The sequence below is a fragment of the Hypanus sabinus genome, chromosome 3 (assembly GCF_030144855.1).
Source record: "Hypanus sabinus isolate sHypSab1 chromosome 3, sHypSab1.hap1, whole genome shotgun sequence".
Classification (NCBI taxonomy): Eukaryota; Metazoa; Chordata; class Chondrichthyes; order Myliobatiformes; family Dasyatidae; genus Hypanus; species Hypanus sabinus.
In genome coordinates, this window is record NC_082708.1 from 63,629,711 (window position 1) to 63,646,466 (window position 16,756).

General features: G+C 38.2%; 1 protein-coding gene across 4 annotated transcripts in view; it reads right to left on the reverse strand.

The window, feature by feature from the left end:
• Positions 1–281: 281 nt before the first annotated feature.
• The window catches only part of rab30 (RAB30, member RAS oncogene family), a 75,779-nt gene continuing 59,304 nt past the window's right edge, over positions 282–16,756 (reverse strand). For all 4 annotated transcript variants that reach the window (XM_059964507.1, XM_059964509.1, XM_059964510.1 and 1 more), the window contains 2 exons: positions 10,127–10,310; positions 282–4,741 (listed from right to left, as the gene is read on the reverse strand). In XM_059964507.1, the coding sequence (XP_059820490.1) occupies positions 4,491–4,741; positions 10,127–10,310 (435 nt within the window). In that variant the 3' untranslated portion in view covers positions 282–4,490. The remainder of the gene's footprint in view (positions 4,742–10,126; positions 10,311–16,756) is intronic.

Sequence of the window (16,756 nt, forward strand, 5' to 3'; positions counted from 1 at the left end):
AGACAGAGTGCAATCCACTATTTTAGTAAGATAGCAGTCCCAAACATCTTGTTCCAATGTTCTTGCTCCTTCTGCATACAGTGAGATGATGTTTGAGGGAAGTGCACTGCAATGTTAGGGTTGTTTGTAGACTTCCCAAGATAACCCAGCAGGTAATCCTGTGATTTACAACACAGGAAAAAAGATCTTGATGCAAGGTCAGTTACACCTATACAATAATGTCCCATCAAGAAAATGATGTCTCATGAAAAGGGGAGAGAAAAATGTTGAAGCAGTATTCATTATTGATAAGCATTAACAAATAAAAAACAACTCTAGTTTTTGTCCTTTCTAGCATTACCGTTTTGATTTGTAAAAGGGAGATTACAATTAACCATCTGTAGAAACAAAGTCAACAACACAACTTGTGAAGATTATTTCTCCCCAGATTCATAATGCATGTATTTCTTCAAGTACTTATTTCAGATGGGTCAAATTCTTAAACTAATGGGCCATTAAAACATGAAAACTCTGTTTAAATGTAAAAAAAAATTGTTGTAAACAGTTGAGTGCAAAATTTAAAAAAGGTAAAGAATGAGACAACAAGTGTGACAAAAACACATTCATTTTGTTCAGTTTAACACAAGATTTACATTCTGTTCAAATTAGTTATACCAAACTATTAGTTACTAACATTCTTCATTCCAAATAACAGCACCATTAGGTTCACATGAAAAACATTTATGTATTTCTTAGATTACAGCTATTCACAGTTTGGAGATTCTTGCAATGCAAATGTACTGATCTACAAGCACCTGTTAGCATTGTAGTTCAACTTTTGCCAGTTGTTCTGTACTTTTAGCTTTAGTGCCATATCAAGAACATTATTGTGCCAAAGTCATGAACAGAAAATGGCTAGTGTTATTGCACAGCCAACTAAATCTCACATATTTAAAAAATAAAACAGTGACAGCCTGTACAAAATTTCCATTTTCTCTAGAGATGCCCAAATATCAGCAGAGAACTGTCAACAATACATTTTTCTGACAAATTTCTTCTCTCTATATTTTCAACCAGATACCACCTCTCAACCCAGAGTGGTGCTGAGTGTTCTCTTTGTTTCCACCATTATACTGTTAACTGCATGACACCACCAGCTGTACTTTCATTGATTTAATGCAGGATCCAATAAGGAAAGGGCTATACATTTCTCATTTACATGTAAAAGTATTAAAACACTAAAATTATATTCCATTTCCAGATCAACATTCACATTTTCATTTAATGATAATAGCAAACAGTTAACTTTTTTTTAAATTGCACATTTACCAAAAGGCTCAATAAGATTAAGAGTTTGTACAGGTTGTTACTGCTTTTGAAAATAGTTTGACAGAAAAGAATTCCATTGTTTGTGTAAATACTTGTGGACAGCAGCATTTTCAAATAGCTCGCAGCATTTATCCCATGTTTGGGTGACAGTGGACAGTGAGAGGGAAAGCCAATGAATAATTTAACTTGTTCCCAAACAGCAGTAGAAACATGCACAATTTAAAGAAGATGATTTATTTCAACCCAAACTATAAATTCAAAGCAGTTTGAAATTTGGGATTTTCTCACAGAATATAATGTGTCATTGAGAACTTTAATAGTATCTCTACACAATTAATAGTAAATCAAAACAATTAAAATAATACGATATGCAAATTATGTTCTTAATATTGAAGCTATGATATTTACAGAAAACATATTGGAACAATGTATTATAAGTTCTTTCCCCCACTGTTTAGTTGACAAATACTTTTCATTTAGAAGTCGATTTTGCGGTACAGATATTGAGTATGCTATGGAAAAATTGTTTGATGTTTTCTCAACCAGCTTCAGCTCTATCAGGAAGTTAAAATCAGTCACCAATGGACCAGTTTTGTGTGCATTGTGCAATTATCAAAGCTGTGATGTAGATTCAGATGAAGTACTGTGTATAACAGCCTTTTTTCAGGTGCAACTTATAGCTCACTGCAAAGCTCAGTTGCATCAAATTATCAATCATTTCAATAAAGTAGCATTGTTAATTAATACTTTTAGCTGTCAATATTTTTGCAAGGATTTAGCATGTCTAGATTCAATGATTCCCACATTACTGTTCTCTGTCAAGCTCTCTCTAGAGTTGTGCTCTACTGCAAGGGTAGTGTTAGTTTAAATAAAAACAATCCTTTATTCATCCTATAATACATCTAGATACAAAATATAGTAGAAAGCTTGTGAAGGTATTCACATGGTTATATTATATCAAGTAAATGACATTTTAACTAAAATGTTGTGTGGAAAATACAACCCTATAATCAGCGGGTCCTAATGGCACCATCCTACATTTCAAAAAATGGGGAAGAAAAACAAACAAAATGGAATGTAGCTTCTGCTAGTGCCACAAGCAAAAAAAAAGCAAGTACTTCAGAATTTTTCCATGGCACTGCAAGTTGTTTCAAATATAGAAAAGATCAGTGTTTGGGAATAAATCAACAACCCCAGGCTGTTAATTTGATGTAAAGTGCAAAGACGTACAAAACAACTGGTGATGTTGCTACTGTTTTCACAACATTGGCAGTAAATGATGCACAGTGATTAGAGAGCTCCATAGTATTTTGCAATGTTCTTATTATTTCAATTTCAAAAGATCAGATTTTTACTAATGTGCTAATACCTTAGAAAAGGAGAGTTTGTAAAAAATCATGTTATGTGCTCATAAGAAATGATTGCAAAAAAAATAATTTAATTTCCTGAAACAGCCCTGGTTAATTGCTATTTCATAACTGTAATAACAGAGTGAACAAAAATCTTTAAAATGTTCCCAAAATATCAACAAGATAATGATGGATTACAAGATGAAATATAATCAAACAAGACGTTGGAAAGTACTTATAGACTACACAAGGACCTGTATTGGGATGTCATAATGTGGTTGCTAAGAATTAAAATGAAAAAGTTCAGAGAAATATTGATTTGCCTTCTCCATTATTTGAGAATGTATCCTAAACCAGGAACTAATTTCATTATAGTATAAGATAAATATGTTGCTGTCATTTGCATACCTGCAGTGCTTTTATTTGAGTTCTTGCTGTGTGGAATATAAAATGTTCAGTTCATTTTAGTATATTTCCAGCTTCTTCCCCCCCCCCCCCCCCAGTAATGATACTTTCAATTGAAGACTGTGGTATAAATATAATGTAGTTAATTGAAAAATGACAAGAATTTTCTGCAGAAAAAATATTGATGAATAATGCCTCCTTCACATTCCATATGTTACAATGGGCTAATGTTTAAGTATCAGCCAACATAACATAGTCTGGGCTTCAAGAAACTACACAGGCTTTAGGTCCAATGCTTCATCCTTGTTGTGTCAGTAAGAACTGTGTACAAGGCCATTATTGACTATAGTGTTCTCTAGCTTGAAATGCAAACATATAATAGGATTAAAGTTCTTTTCCCAAATCAATACATAATTGATGTTGATTATATTAATGCTATGCATGGAGGTTATGATATCACCATACCATGAGAGAATGTGCTGATGTCTACAGTCATGCATGTTTAAATTCCCTTGGGCAGATGAACACTGTATCAGTAAATGGTGTATCCCAGCAGGAGCTGTCATCTTAAGAAATGCCTGTATAATAATTGGAGGAAATAGTTAAATAATATGTAGGGAAGAGTTTGTGATGTGTAACAAAAATTGCATGAATTAATAGTTTTGAATCATGATTATGCTACACAACCCATGGGTAAAATCTTCCCTGATCACTTTCAAACAAAATGTAACATAGGCTGAGATCCAAACCTCATGATTTAAACCAAAACAGGAACACAACATCTATTGTTCAGTGAAACTGTAATCAGCTCAAATAGTAATATTTGCAGAATGAGAATTAAAAACTAGTTGCGCACATGAAAACCAAGTTTTGTAGGAGTGGCAAAATTTCTTAGAGCTAAATAAAAGAGCTTAATGGCAACAACATGCAGGGATTATAAAACTGGCTATTTCCATTTATATTAACTACCTAAATAAATTTTCAGTGATGGATAACTCAATAAAAAAGTCTAGCACTGATATATTGTGTGGAGCACGGCACCATGAATAGTTAAAAGCAAATCCAAATATTGTACCTTCTATACTTAAAATTACTCCTAATTAACTATTAATACAAGCCTTCATTGTTTAAGCAGCAATAAAATGGCAAGTTCTGTGCTTCAAGTGAGCACTTGGTAAAGCTAATTCAAAGCACAGCAAAGTGAGGAAGATTTTTTAAAATGTTTAGATCTTGTATTGTTACTTTTACCTGGGCAATCTGGAGCATAGAAGATTTCCAATTTGTCTGCTTTTTTTCTTTAAATCAGTCTACCATGCTGAAACCCAGAAAATAACCTCAAGCTTTGGTCAATAGGTAAGAAATGCAGAAGTTTCTTTCACCTACAAAATACCCTTGCAAAACATCAGCTGAATTTAATGGTGTTCATGCCTAATTAACGTTGCAGCAGTTCAAGTAGCTGATGGTTCTGCCTTCACCAGGCAAAGGAGATGATACATTATTGACCAGAGTGTGCTGTTTTGCTTCACCTATCAACTGGCACGCAAGGTCAAGGAACAGTTTTTCAACATTGTCCGACTCTTTTGCCGAAGTCTCCAGGTAATGCATATTTTGAGTTTCTGAAAATTCTTCACCCCTCTCTCTGGACACTTCTCGTTTCTCTGCTAAATCAATCTTGTTGCCTGCAAAATAAGAGACTTAAAGTCAGAACATCAATGCTAGCATTGGTCTTGGTACTGCATGAGCAGTGCTGCCATTCCATCAGAAGGCCAAGAGTCAAGAATCTCGAACACCATCCAGCTTTCATGCAATCCCTCAGGAGAAAGGCAAAACATAATGCATTTGTCTTCTCAGATGATGCAAAATATCCGATAACATCACTGAACAAGGATAATAATGCCTTGGCCAATATGAACCAGGTGGAGAACAAAATACAATTATTTTGTTCATTTATTTATTGTTTGTGGCATTATGATGAAAGCAAGAAATATTTGCACGCTTTTTAACATTATTGTAATGACTACACAAAAGAGCTTCCTTTGAAAGTAGGGGCTATTTAATGTATTTGATTATTTTTAAATTTAGATACATCACCTAGAAACAGAACCAAAAATCTTTAAATAAGAGTACAAATTAAGGTGGACAATGATTAAGCCTGGTAAAAACGGCTGCCTAGGCAACCTACCTGCAAGAAATATACTGTCAGTGGATTCAGATCATGATAAAGTTAACTATCAACATGATTACAAAATGATCATCAGCACCCTGTCTATTAATGGTAATTGCATATAAACTACAAAAATAGTGTTTTTGCTGGTAATGATGAGAATCTAAACTTTACTGCCGTTTTAATCAGTATTCCACTGGAACCACTAAGAGTCAGGAATGTGCATGGGTTTGCAGACTAAACCAGGATTCTGAGTGCTCCCTTTGTAATTTCCCAATTACCTCCTCCACCTAACAGAGTGGCCCCTGCGTGTGTATTTGTGGTCTTCTGCTGCTGCAGCTCACCCACTTCAAGGTTTGACACGTCATGCACTCCTACACACCACTGCATAATGAACGTGTGGTTATTTGAGCTACTGTCACCTCCTTGTCAGCTTTAACCAGTCTGGCCATTCTCCTCTGACCTCTCTTCTTAACAAGGTGTTTTTGACCTCAAAACTGGCACTCACTCACTGGATGATTTTAGTTTTTTCATGATTCTCTGCAAACTCCAGCCACCGTTGTGTGTGAAAATCCCAGATCAGCAGCTACAATTATTACATGGCCAAAGTCACTGAGATCTTATTTCTTCCCCATTCCGATGTTTTGTCTAAACAACTGAACCTTTTGACCATGTTTGCTTGCTTTTATGTAATGAGTTGTTGCCACATGATTGTCTGATAAAATATTTGCATTAAAGAGGTACAGGTGTACTTAATAATGTGGCCACTGTGTGTACATTATTGTGCAACAGATATTTTTTAAAGTGAAATAAGTATGTTTGGCTATTAATAACATCAGAATCATATTTGCTTATCACTGATCCATGTCATGAAATTTGTTGTTTTGTGGCAGCAGTACTGTGCAATGTATAAAAATACTATACATTATAATAAGATACACAAACATTAAATTAAATGAATAGTGTAAAAAGAGAGCAAAATAATGACGTAGTTCACAGTTGGTTCATTGTCTGTTCAGAAATTTAATGGTAGAGCAGAAGTAGCTGTTCCCAAACACTGAGTGTGTGTTTTCAGGAACCTGTTTTCCCTCTTGATGGTAGCAATAATGAGAAGAGGTCATGTTAATAATGGAGGCCGTATTTTTGAAGCATCACCACTTGAAGATGTCCTTGATGATGGGGAGGATAGCGTCCATAATGGGGCTGGCTGAGTTTGCAAAAATTCTGCAACTATTTCTGTTCCTGTGCAGTAGCCCCTCCACATCAGATGGTGATGCAATGCAACCAGTTAGAATGCTCTCCGCAGATTTGCTGACATACCAAATCTCCTCAAACTCCTAATGAAATACAACCACTGACGTTCCTTCTTCGTAACTGCATCCAAATGTTGGACAATGATAGATCTTCAGAGATGTTGACACCAGGAATCTTGAAATTGCTTACTCTTTCCATTGCTGACCCCTTGATGAGAAAGTTCAAAGTTAAATTTATTCTCATCCAAGTCCTTCTTAGCCTCTCTACTTTCTCAAGATCACCTGCCCCTCCACCTATCTTCAAGTCATCTGCAAACTTGCAATAAAGCTAACAATTCCATTATCCAAATCATAGACATACAATGTAAAAAGAAGTGGTCCCAACACAGACCATTGTAGGACACTAGACACTGGCAGCTAACCAGAAAAGGTACTTTTATTCCCACTCTTTGCCTCCTGTCAATTAGCCACTGCATTATCCATGCTAGAATCTTACCTGTAGTACCATGGGCTCATGGCTTAAGTAGCCCCATGTGTGGCACCTTGTCAAAGGCCTTCTGAAAATACACAACGTCAACTGATTCTCCTGCTTGTTATTTCTTCAAAGAATTCCAAGACATTTGTCAAGCAAAATTTTCCCTTGAGAAAACAATGCTGACAACAGTGTATTTTACCATGTGCCTCAAAGTACCCTGAGACATCCTTAATAATCAACTCCAACATCTTTCCAACCACCAAGGTCAGACTAACTGGCCTATACTTTCCTCTCTTCTGCCTCTCTTCCTTCTTGAAGAATGGAGTGACATTTGCAATTTTCCAATCTTCTGGAACCATTCAGGAATCTAGTGATTCTTGAAAGATCATTACTAATGCCTCCACAATCTCTTCACCCATCTCTTTCATAACCTGGGGGTGTACGACTTCAGGTGCAGGTGATTTATCTACCTGAAGACCTTTCAGTTTCCCAAGAACCTTCTCCCTAGTAATAGTAACCTCACACACTTCAGGACCCCTGATTCTCGCCTCCAATCTCCCAGAAAGAGTACAAAACACTGCCCCTGGCGCCAGTCTCACTAATCCATTATGCCCTAACAGATGAGGAATGAACAAATAATGACAGAGAGAACAGAAGACAATGTACCTACCTCACCCAAGCCTGCTGAGCCAAAGCCATTCGAAATGCTGGCTCACTCCAGAAGAATGGCTGCTCCACTTGCACTTGAATTATTCTTTTTGGCCCTTTCTAATGCATCACTTCTTGCTGATTGGTTGCTCCTCAAATCAGGAAAAACTGCCACGAAATTTTGCCTTCAAAATCTCGATTGCTGCCCTGGTTAAAAAGTAGCTCTTTTCACGCACCCCTGGAGTGGACTGTCCACACACAATGGCCTAGCTTCCACAGCTGCCTGTGGCAATGAATCCAGGGCTTCTGATTGGGGAAAACAGTGAACAGTTTCGTAGGGACACACTTCTCTACAGCTGTTTTTTATGAAAGTCTGTAACAACCCTGATGTAGTCATTCAGGTCCTCAGATGAGTTCTTGAACACAGCCCAGCCTACTGACTCAAGACAATCCAGCAACTGTTCCTCAGCCTCCCACGACCACCTCTTTATTGTCTTGATCTCTGGAGCCTTGCTCTTTAGGCTCTGTCTGTATACAGGTAGTAGGAGTACAGCCAAATCATCCAACCTGCCAAAATGAGGCTTCAGGAAGGAATATTAGGCATTCCTTATCGTAGTGAAGGAGTGGTCTAGTATGTTGGGACCTCTGATGCAACAGGTTACGTGCTGGTGATAACTGGACAGGGTTTTCTTCAAACAGGGCTGGTTAAAGCCTCCAAATATAATTTGAAATGTGTTGTGATGAGCTGTTTCTTGTTATTAAAGGCAAGATCGTGCAGTTTTGCGAGTGCTTGTTTCTAATCAGCCGCTGATGGTAGGATCACAGATGACCCAATGTCTGAGCACCAATGAGAATTGACTAAAAAGCATATGCCACCACCTCTTTCCTTTCCAGAGTTCACGGTTTGATCCATTCGGTGAATTGTAAGATATTCCACTCGTATCACTGCATCCGGTGTATCTGCATTTAACTAAGTTTCAGTGAAACGAACAGCTGAGATCTGCCTCATCTGCCTCTGATACAGCAGCCTTGCCAGAAGATCGTCAATCTTATTTTCCAGTGACTGTACATTCACCAACAAAGTGCAAGGTACAGGAGGCCTTATCCCTCTAATCTTCAGCCTGGTTTGAATCCTGCCTCTCCTGCCACGTTTTCAGCCATGGCATTGATCAAAGATACCACACTTAATTGCTCCAAATGTAATTGTCAAACATGAGATGTGCAGATCATTGATGTAATTTCGTAGTCAGTTGTTAAGAGGAAATTTACATGCTGCAGATTGCAGCAAAAGTAGTTCAAAAGGAGAATATTTGCGAGGAAAACTGGTACAATTTCCTGCAGCCCCCAGAGAATCACCAATCTATGCCAATGCCATCTTGGACCACAAGGATTGGTATATGTTCCCTTGGCTTCTCCTTCCTAAAGTCCACAATCAATTCCTTAGTCTTATTGACATGGAGTACAAGTTTGCTGTTACAACGAGCTGATCTATCTGCCAACAATTGTTGTAACAATTGATTCTGCCAACAATAGTTGTGTCATTGGCAAATTTATAGATGGCATTTCAGCTGTGTCTAGCCACACAGCCATGGGTGTAGAGAGGAGAGCAGTGGGCTAAGCACACATTTGAGGTACCCCAGAGACGATCATCAGATCCCACATACTGGAAATCTGCTAGTCAAGCACCAAAGTTTTGAATTGGACTTTTAGGGGGAGAAAATGCTTTTATTTTAATGATACCATGTCACCAATGATCAGAAACTGAACTGGAACAATGTAGGACTCAAATAGAAGGGTACCCTTACAATATAGTCCAATCCATGGCAACTCGCTATTCAAAAACCTCACCTCTATGAAATATGCATGTAATTAATGTGGTCAATTATCAATGTATGCAAGACCATATTAAGTAGAAGTGGGATAGATCATTTGCTCCTGCTCCCTCTAAGATCATATTTAATAATTCTTCCTTGCCAATCCCACCCATGAATATGCTGAGTGAAAGCATCACAAGCTCTGCAGGTAGGAATCCTGAAGATCTACAACACAGCATTAAGACATTTCTCTGCATTTCAGTTCTAAATCACTGACCACTTTTCCAGAGACTATACCTCTATTTCCATCGGAAACTGTTGGTCTACCCTGCCATGATATCTTAGAAACATGTACACAACAAATAAATCAATTGTCATTCTTTTGGACTCTGCACTACTTAACCAAAGCCTAAGCACTTTGATTTGCCGTTCACCTCCTATGTGATATTCAAGTGGCTCCTGAGCAATTCACTTCAACAATGGGGTTTTCTCACCTGAGATTTCCAGCACCAACACAATTCTGTGGGAATCCAAGATATACTGTACATGTTGTGGAATTCCCTACCAAAGATCACTCATAAGTTTTTGGCAAAACTACTTCCAACACCAAAAGAGTTAATGGACACAGCTTTACACACACTTCAAGGACAGGAACTAGTGCTTGAAATATAAATTTTTTGACGTAAAGATTGAGCCTTGTTTCTACTTACCAACCAAAACAGTGGTGACTTTATTGCTAGCATACTGCTCAATCTCCCTCAGCCATTCAGGAAGGCAACGGAAAGACTCTTCACAGGTTATATCATAGGTCAATATTAAGGCATTTGCACTGCGATAATAGCTCTGTGTGATGGATCGAAACCTCTCTTGTCCAGCGGTATCCCAAATCTGGAGCTGAGGTACAGAAAACAGGAGGTCAATGAGCTTTCCATGAACAACTTGCATGTCGTTGTACACGTTAACCCATGCAACACAACACTGAAAGGTTTATACAAGTCGATTGTTTTACACCCCAACAAATTGCTACCCCATCAGATTTGGTTCTCATACTAGTTTCATTGTTCAAAGCAAGAAGCCAATTCAATTTCCTCCTGCGTGGTAAATACAACATTCATCTCCCCTTACTTGTTGATTTTCCTCTGTTTTCAAACCATATTATCATTTTGCTTGAATGCAGTTTTCTTCTTGTCCATTTTCCACCATCCTCACAACCAAACATGTTGTGACTAATAAAGATTCCCAAATTCCCCCCAAAAATTTGGGAATTACAGGTCTACACTATACTTCAGCAGGATGGCAATACTGATTTAACAATTTCACACACTTCAAGCTTGACTACATCAGCATAAGAATTTCATTCAAAAACAAAAGTATGTGCAGATATACAATTAGTAGAGCCAGTGTTTCAGCTTCTGAGACATTGATTTTTCTAGCAGGTCATTCTCAACTAGCAACAAGAAACCTTAAATCAATGCCCTACCTACACATTATAACAAAGTTACAATTATACAACGCCTTCACAAATAAATAAACATCCAAAGACAATTCAGAGGCATAATCAGTCAAGAGTGGATGACAAGATATTAGGATGACCAAAGGCAAGTTAAAGACAAGAGGATAGTGAAGGTTAGAAAAAGGAATTTCAGTATATAGAAGAGGGCAAGCTGCTGGTGTTGGAGAAAGAGTGTCCATGACAGGCATTGATACCAAAGAAAAGGTGAGGTGTTTTTTGAATCACCAGGATAATTATGAGGATTTGCAAGACTAAGTGCTATTGCAGATCAGGAGGAGTGAACAGGACTCCTGTGCAGAAAACACAATATAAGCAATAGAGTTTCCGATGAATTGCATCAGTTTGCCTGAAAGTTTTCCAAAATAAAAATCAAAGTTTTGTCAACATTATGAAACAAATATCTACCAGAAAAATGTCTTAAGAAGTTTCTTGAATATTTTCAGTTGTTTGTAACTCTGGTCCAAACATAATCACTGCTAGTGAAGATTTAGCTTCTACAGATTACGAACAAAAATCAACACAAGCTTTCTTCATACAATTGTATCAGAATTAATATCGTGCAAGCTGAATTCTCCTTTCCTTTATAATTTTGTACATTACTATGGAAATAGGATTTATACCAACAAGAATGCACCAGAACATACTGTCTAAATTTGTTATTCCCTTATTCTACTTTGAAGTAATCATTCTAATAGCTATCCCGGTATTTTAAAAATCCCTACACATTTTGCTTCCAATTAGTTTTTCTGTGCTCATTTAATTTTTGCAGAGGCCAGGCATTGTATTCCTAACTGTGAGCACATGTGAAGAAGGGTGGGGGTGATGGTCAAAAATGAGGAAAATTGTCAATATCAAAACATAAAATGCTGCAACGCTGAAGAAAAAAAAATGCTTGCTACCCTACCCTAGCATGGCCCCAACACTCATGATGCACATATTTTTAAAAAATTGAAGAGAAAAAAAAGCTTAAACTGTCAAAGAATTCCACACATTGATAAAATCCAAGCCTGTTAGGCTTGACTAAAATATTCCACAATGACACATTTAAGCTTTTCAGTCATAATACAAGAGTTTTCTTAAAACAAAAATCTAAGAGTTTTCATTACAGTTGAAACTATCAGCATCTGGCAACAAACAGAAGACAGTTTGATACACAAAAAAATAAGAATCAAAGCCACAGATTTTGCTTGACACGAAACAGAGAGTATTCATAACTCTCACATTTTCACCACCTATGCCCAAAAACTAAAGTTAATTTGTTGAGAATAACTATATCAAGGATGAGCCAATTAACCTTAGTGTAGGGCAGTGAAGAATTTCCATCTGACTGGCAGGCTGCATGTTTCAAGTCCCTGAGGAATTGCCTGTTCAGTTCACTTCACAGTACACTCCAGCTCCACTTGCCAATACTAATTTCATCTTTTTAAAGTTGGTTCATAAAAATCATGCAGAAACCAAAGTTCTGTACAAAAGCAAATTCTGCAATTCAATCTCCCAAAATGGTGGGGATTCTGAAAGGTTGCTTCTTAGTCAAAACCAATGCCACAATGAGCTGGAGCACTTTAGATAATATTTATTTGGTAGGTGAATAATGGAACGTCATAGTTCCACTAGAAATGGGTGCACAGAAGATGGAAGACATTACCACCGTCATCTAACTATGTAAATTACAAGACATTTTCTAGTGATCTAATATCTGACAGCAGCTCAATATACATAAATATACACATAGATATATTTACACTAGCACTAGAACAAGCCTTCAATCTCCACATAAAATTTGCTCCTGGATTCAAATATTCCTAAATCCATGCCTCTGCTCAAATATTGGAGCAGCAATGTCAATCAGGCATTGCACAACAAATGACATTACTGCTACATGCCTTGGGACCTCGGTGCACAAGCTTATCATAAACACAAAAGACCATGTGACAAATTACCGAAGTGGAGTATACATGCATCAAGAACATTTTTTGCTATTCGTTCTCAGCTATAGTGAAGTGAAAAAAAAAACAGGGTGATACACAGTAGAATTTCTAATCCAGTGGCTTTCTCATCAACGTGTCCAAGTCACAAATTCCAAAGGGGTATGTTTCATTACATTTTCTTAGCTGCTCTCTCTGAGACTGCCACATTTATAAATCATTTGTCTTACAGGCCCATGCCTATTAGAAATGACATTAGGATTGCACAAACGCATTCCACACAGCATCCTTGGTTGGCAGTAGACAGACAAAATATCACCCAATACCATTTTGTGTACAGTCGGCCCTCCTTATCCATGAGGGATTGGTTCCGGGACCCCTCGCGGATACCAAAATTCACGGATGCTCAAGTCCCTTATTCAATGTGTCTCAATGCGGTGCATCTTAGAACCCAGCAGAACCCCGGACCTTATTTAACTGGTCTCATTGCGGGACATTAGGACCCAGCGGCAGAGATCTGAATCCGCAGTGTTTCTGTTCTTGACAATATTCACGATAACAATTGAAAATAAAGTGGAAATAATAAAGCAATTGGAAAGACGTGAAACGCCATCGGTCATTGGAAAAGCATTAGGCTACGTTGGTCAACGATCAGAACAATTTTAAAGGATTAAGTGAGAAAGGCTCTGCCCCGATGAAAGATACAATTATTACTAAGCAACGCAGTGGTTTAATTATTGGGTTTTGGGTTTTAGGTTTTTGATCCTCCACATCAACCCAGCATGACGGACAGCGCACTCCATAGCGATCTGTCACTATATCGAACTCAGGAACTTCCCAAGCCCGGCGCTGAAACATACGTTCTTTAGTGTTTTATATGCATAGAAAAGTAAAATATATACTATATACGAATGTAAACGTTTGACTAACTGACGTTAAATAATACCGGATGTACCTGTAAAAAATGCTTAGTAAGAGAACTTACAATTTTTTTTCGATCCCAATCCACAATAACCCACGCACATCCTTCTGCATACTTTAAATCATCTCTAGATTACTTATAATACCTAATACAATGTGTTACGTATCCCGTAACTGGATAACTTACCAGCAAAGATAGAGAGGTCCGTTGAAGTCTGATGTCACTTTTCAAACATTTTTATTTATAAAGGGGCACAAAAGTAAGGTTAATACAAACATTCAGATAATGCACGTCATCAATACTCAATCTAAAGCGCGGGTATAGTAATAATCATCATTAAGAAGTAATCTCGACTGTTGTCTAGGGGATAATATATTGTCCGTTGGAAATATAAAAGTCACTCAGAAGTCTGCAGACTTTAGCCTTTCGGGGAATCGCTGGGTTTCACGTGTTTTAGAGGGATCGGTGAAAAACGACAAAAAAAACTTGCCCGGGTCTTTATGAAGCCACTCTGTAAAATCAGGGGAGCGTTGTTTCCCCGTTGTTAGTTCAAATTCCTTCTTGGTATTATCAGCCACCCGCTCCCCAGGCAAAGGAGTTAGGAGCGCACGTGGTGTTGAGTGGCTTCCAGCCACGGGAGCACTGAGCGAGGGTGTCCTTCTGGTGCGTCGCTGGGGTACTGCCTCCTGATGTCCCCCTTTTATCTTGACTTGCAGAGTTGTGGATGTCCATCAAAGTAGGGTGATGCAATCCCCACCCCCACATTGCCCGAGGGTGTCCATGTCCATGGTAGCTGTCACGTAGCAGGGACATGCATGTCACACAGGTGCCTCTAAGAACAATGGCCAAAACCGTTGCATTGTCTCTCACTTCCTGGGTCTGAGACCCGAATTAATAGCGATCTTGCGATTCTCCGGAAGGAGGGGGCTGCTCCCGCTCCTTCGGCCCCTCAGAGCTGTGGTACATTCATAACAAATGTAAATGCCATGTAAAGTAGTTGTTATACTGCATTGTTTAGGGAGTAACGACAAGGAAAAGAAGTCTATACATGCTCGAATAACAAGTGCTAGAACAGTACTTCCGGGTTTTCGCGATTCGCGGTTGGTTGAATTCGCAGATAAGGAGGGCAGACTGTATCTCTTTATACAAAAAGATGAGGCAGGATTACTTTAACCCATCAGTCAGTGGACACCTAGAATGTTAAATTGATAGCAATGATTTAGAACAAATTGAAAACAAATTGAATTGGCGTAGGCTTTGTATCTTTCAAAAAAGACCTAAATTATGCGATAAAGTCCTTTATCCTATTTTGTAAGGTTTGCTTTCAGATTATCAAAAGAATGTAATCTATGAAATGAAGAATACTGTTTCTTTGAAGCAGTGATACCATTGTCTTTGTGATCAGCATGGTTACCAAAAAAACAAGCAAAGTTACAAACAACATTCTATGTGATTAGCATTCTCTGTCATGACTATTTGTATTTCCCATTAAAAGTTTGGCGGATTATCTGATAAATAAAAATGAGTACCGAAATTAGAGATGCATTCAGAAAATCATTTATTACTTAAGTTATGGACTAGACTTTTGACAGCATAAGATAATTAAGCTATAAAATACAAGAGCAAAATTTGGCCATTCCATGCATTAAGTCTTCTTCCACCCTATAATAACGGCAAATTTTCTTTTCTTCACAACACTCTCCCTGTAACCCACAACCCCCTATCAAATCAGTATTCAGTATGTTTCAATGAGATCCCTCCATATCATTCTGAATTCCAGAGTACAGGCCCAAAGCCAAATATTCCACATATTAAATCTTTTACTATAGTGATCAATTACATACTACTTTAGATAGAAAACACTTTGTTAGATACAAGACAAGAAACTACAGCATTCAACAACATCTAAGGTAACAAAGAAATACAGAAACCCTACAGCACAATACAGACCCTTCAGCCCACAAAGCTGTGCCAAACATGTCCTTACCCGATAAACTACCTAGGGTTACCCATAGCCCTCTATTTTTCCATATACCTAGCCAGGAGTCTCTTAAAAGACTCCATCGTATCCGCCTCCACCACCGTTGCTGGCAGCCCATTTCATGCACTCACCACTCTAATTAAAAAACTTACCCCTGACATCTCCTCTGTACCTACTCCCCAGCACCTTAAACCTGTGTCCTCTTATGGAAACCATTGCCCTAGAAAAAAGCTTCTGTCTATCCACACGATCAATGCCTCTCATCATCTTATATACCTTTTGCAGGTCACCCCTCATCCTCCGTTGCTCTAAGGAGAAAAAGCCGAGTTCACTCAACCTATTCTCACAAGGCATGTTCCACAATGCAGGCAACACCCTTGTAAAACTCCTCTGCACCTTTTCTATAGTTTCCACATCCTTCATGTAGTGAGGTGACCAGAATTGAGTACAGTATGCCAAGTGGGGTCTGACCAAGGTCCTATATAGCTGCAACATTACCTCTTGGCTACTAAACTCAATACCATGATTGATGAAGGCCAATGCACCGTATGCCTTCTTAATCACAGAGTTAACCTGCGCGGCAGCCTTGAGTGTCCTATTGTCAACGGTTAGCAACCCGATGTAATGAAGCAAATACCACATTTGATTCTTTTCTGCCTTTATTAGTAGCAAGCTACAAGACAGAACACTCCATCTGTGCTCAGAGTCAGACACTCGAAGTCTAAGGACAGAGATACAGAGGCTACGTCCACACTAGACCGGATAAATCCGTAACTGAAGCTTTTACTCTTCATTTTGACCCTCCGTCCACACTGAAACAGTGTTTTTGTCCCCCGAAAATGGAGATTTTCAGAAACTCTCCAGAGTGAATAAATCTGAAAATGCCAAATATCTGACATAATGTGGACGGGGTAACTGGCTATTTTTAAAACCGCTGTCGTGACATACTGGAACAAATGGGGGCAGCAGCGGGGCATTTCATTTTCTTGAACGCAACCT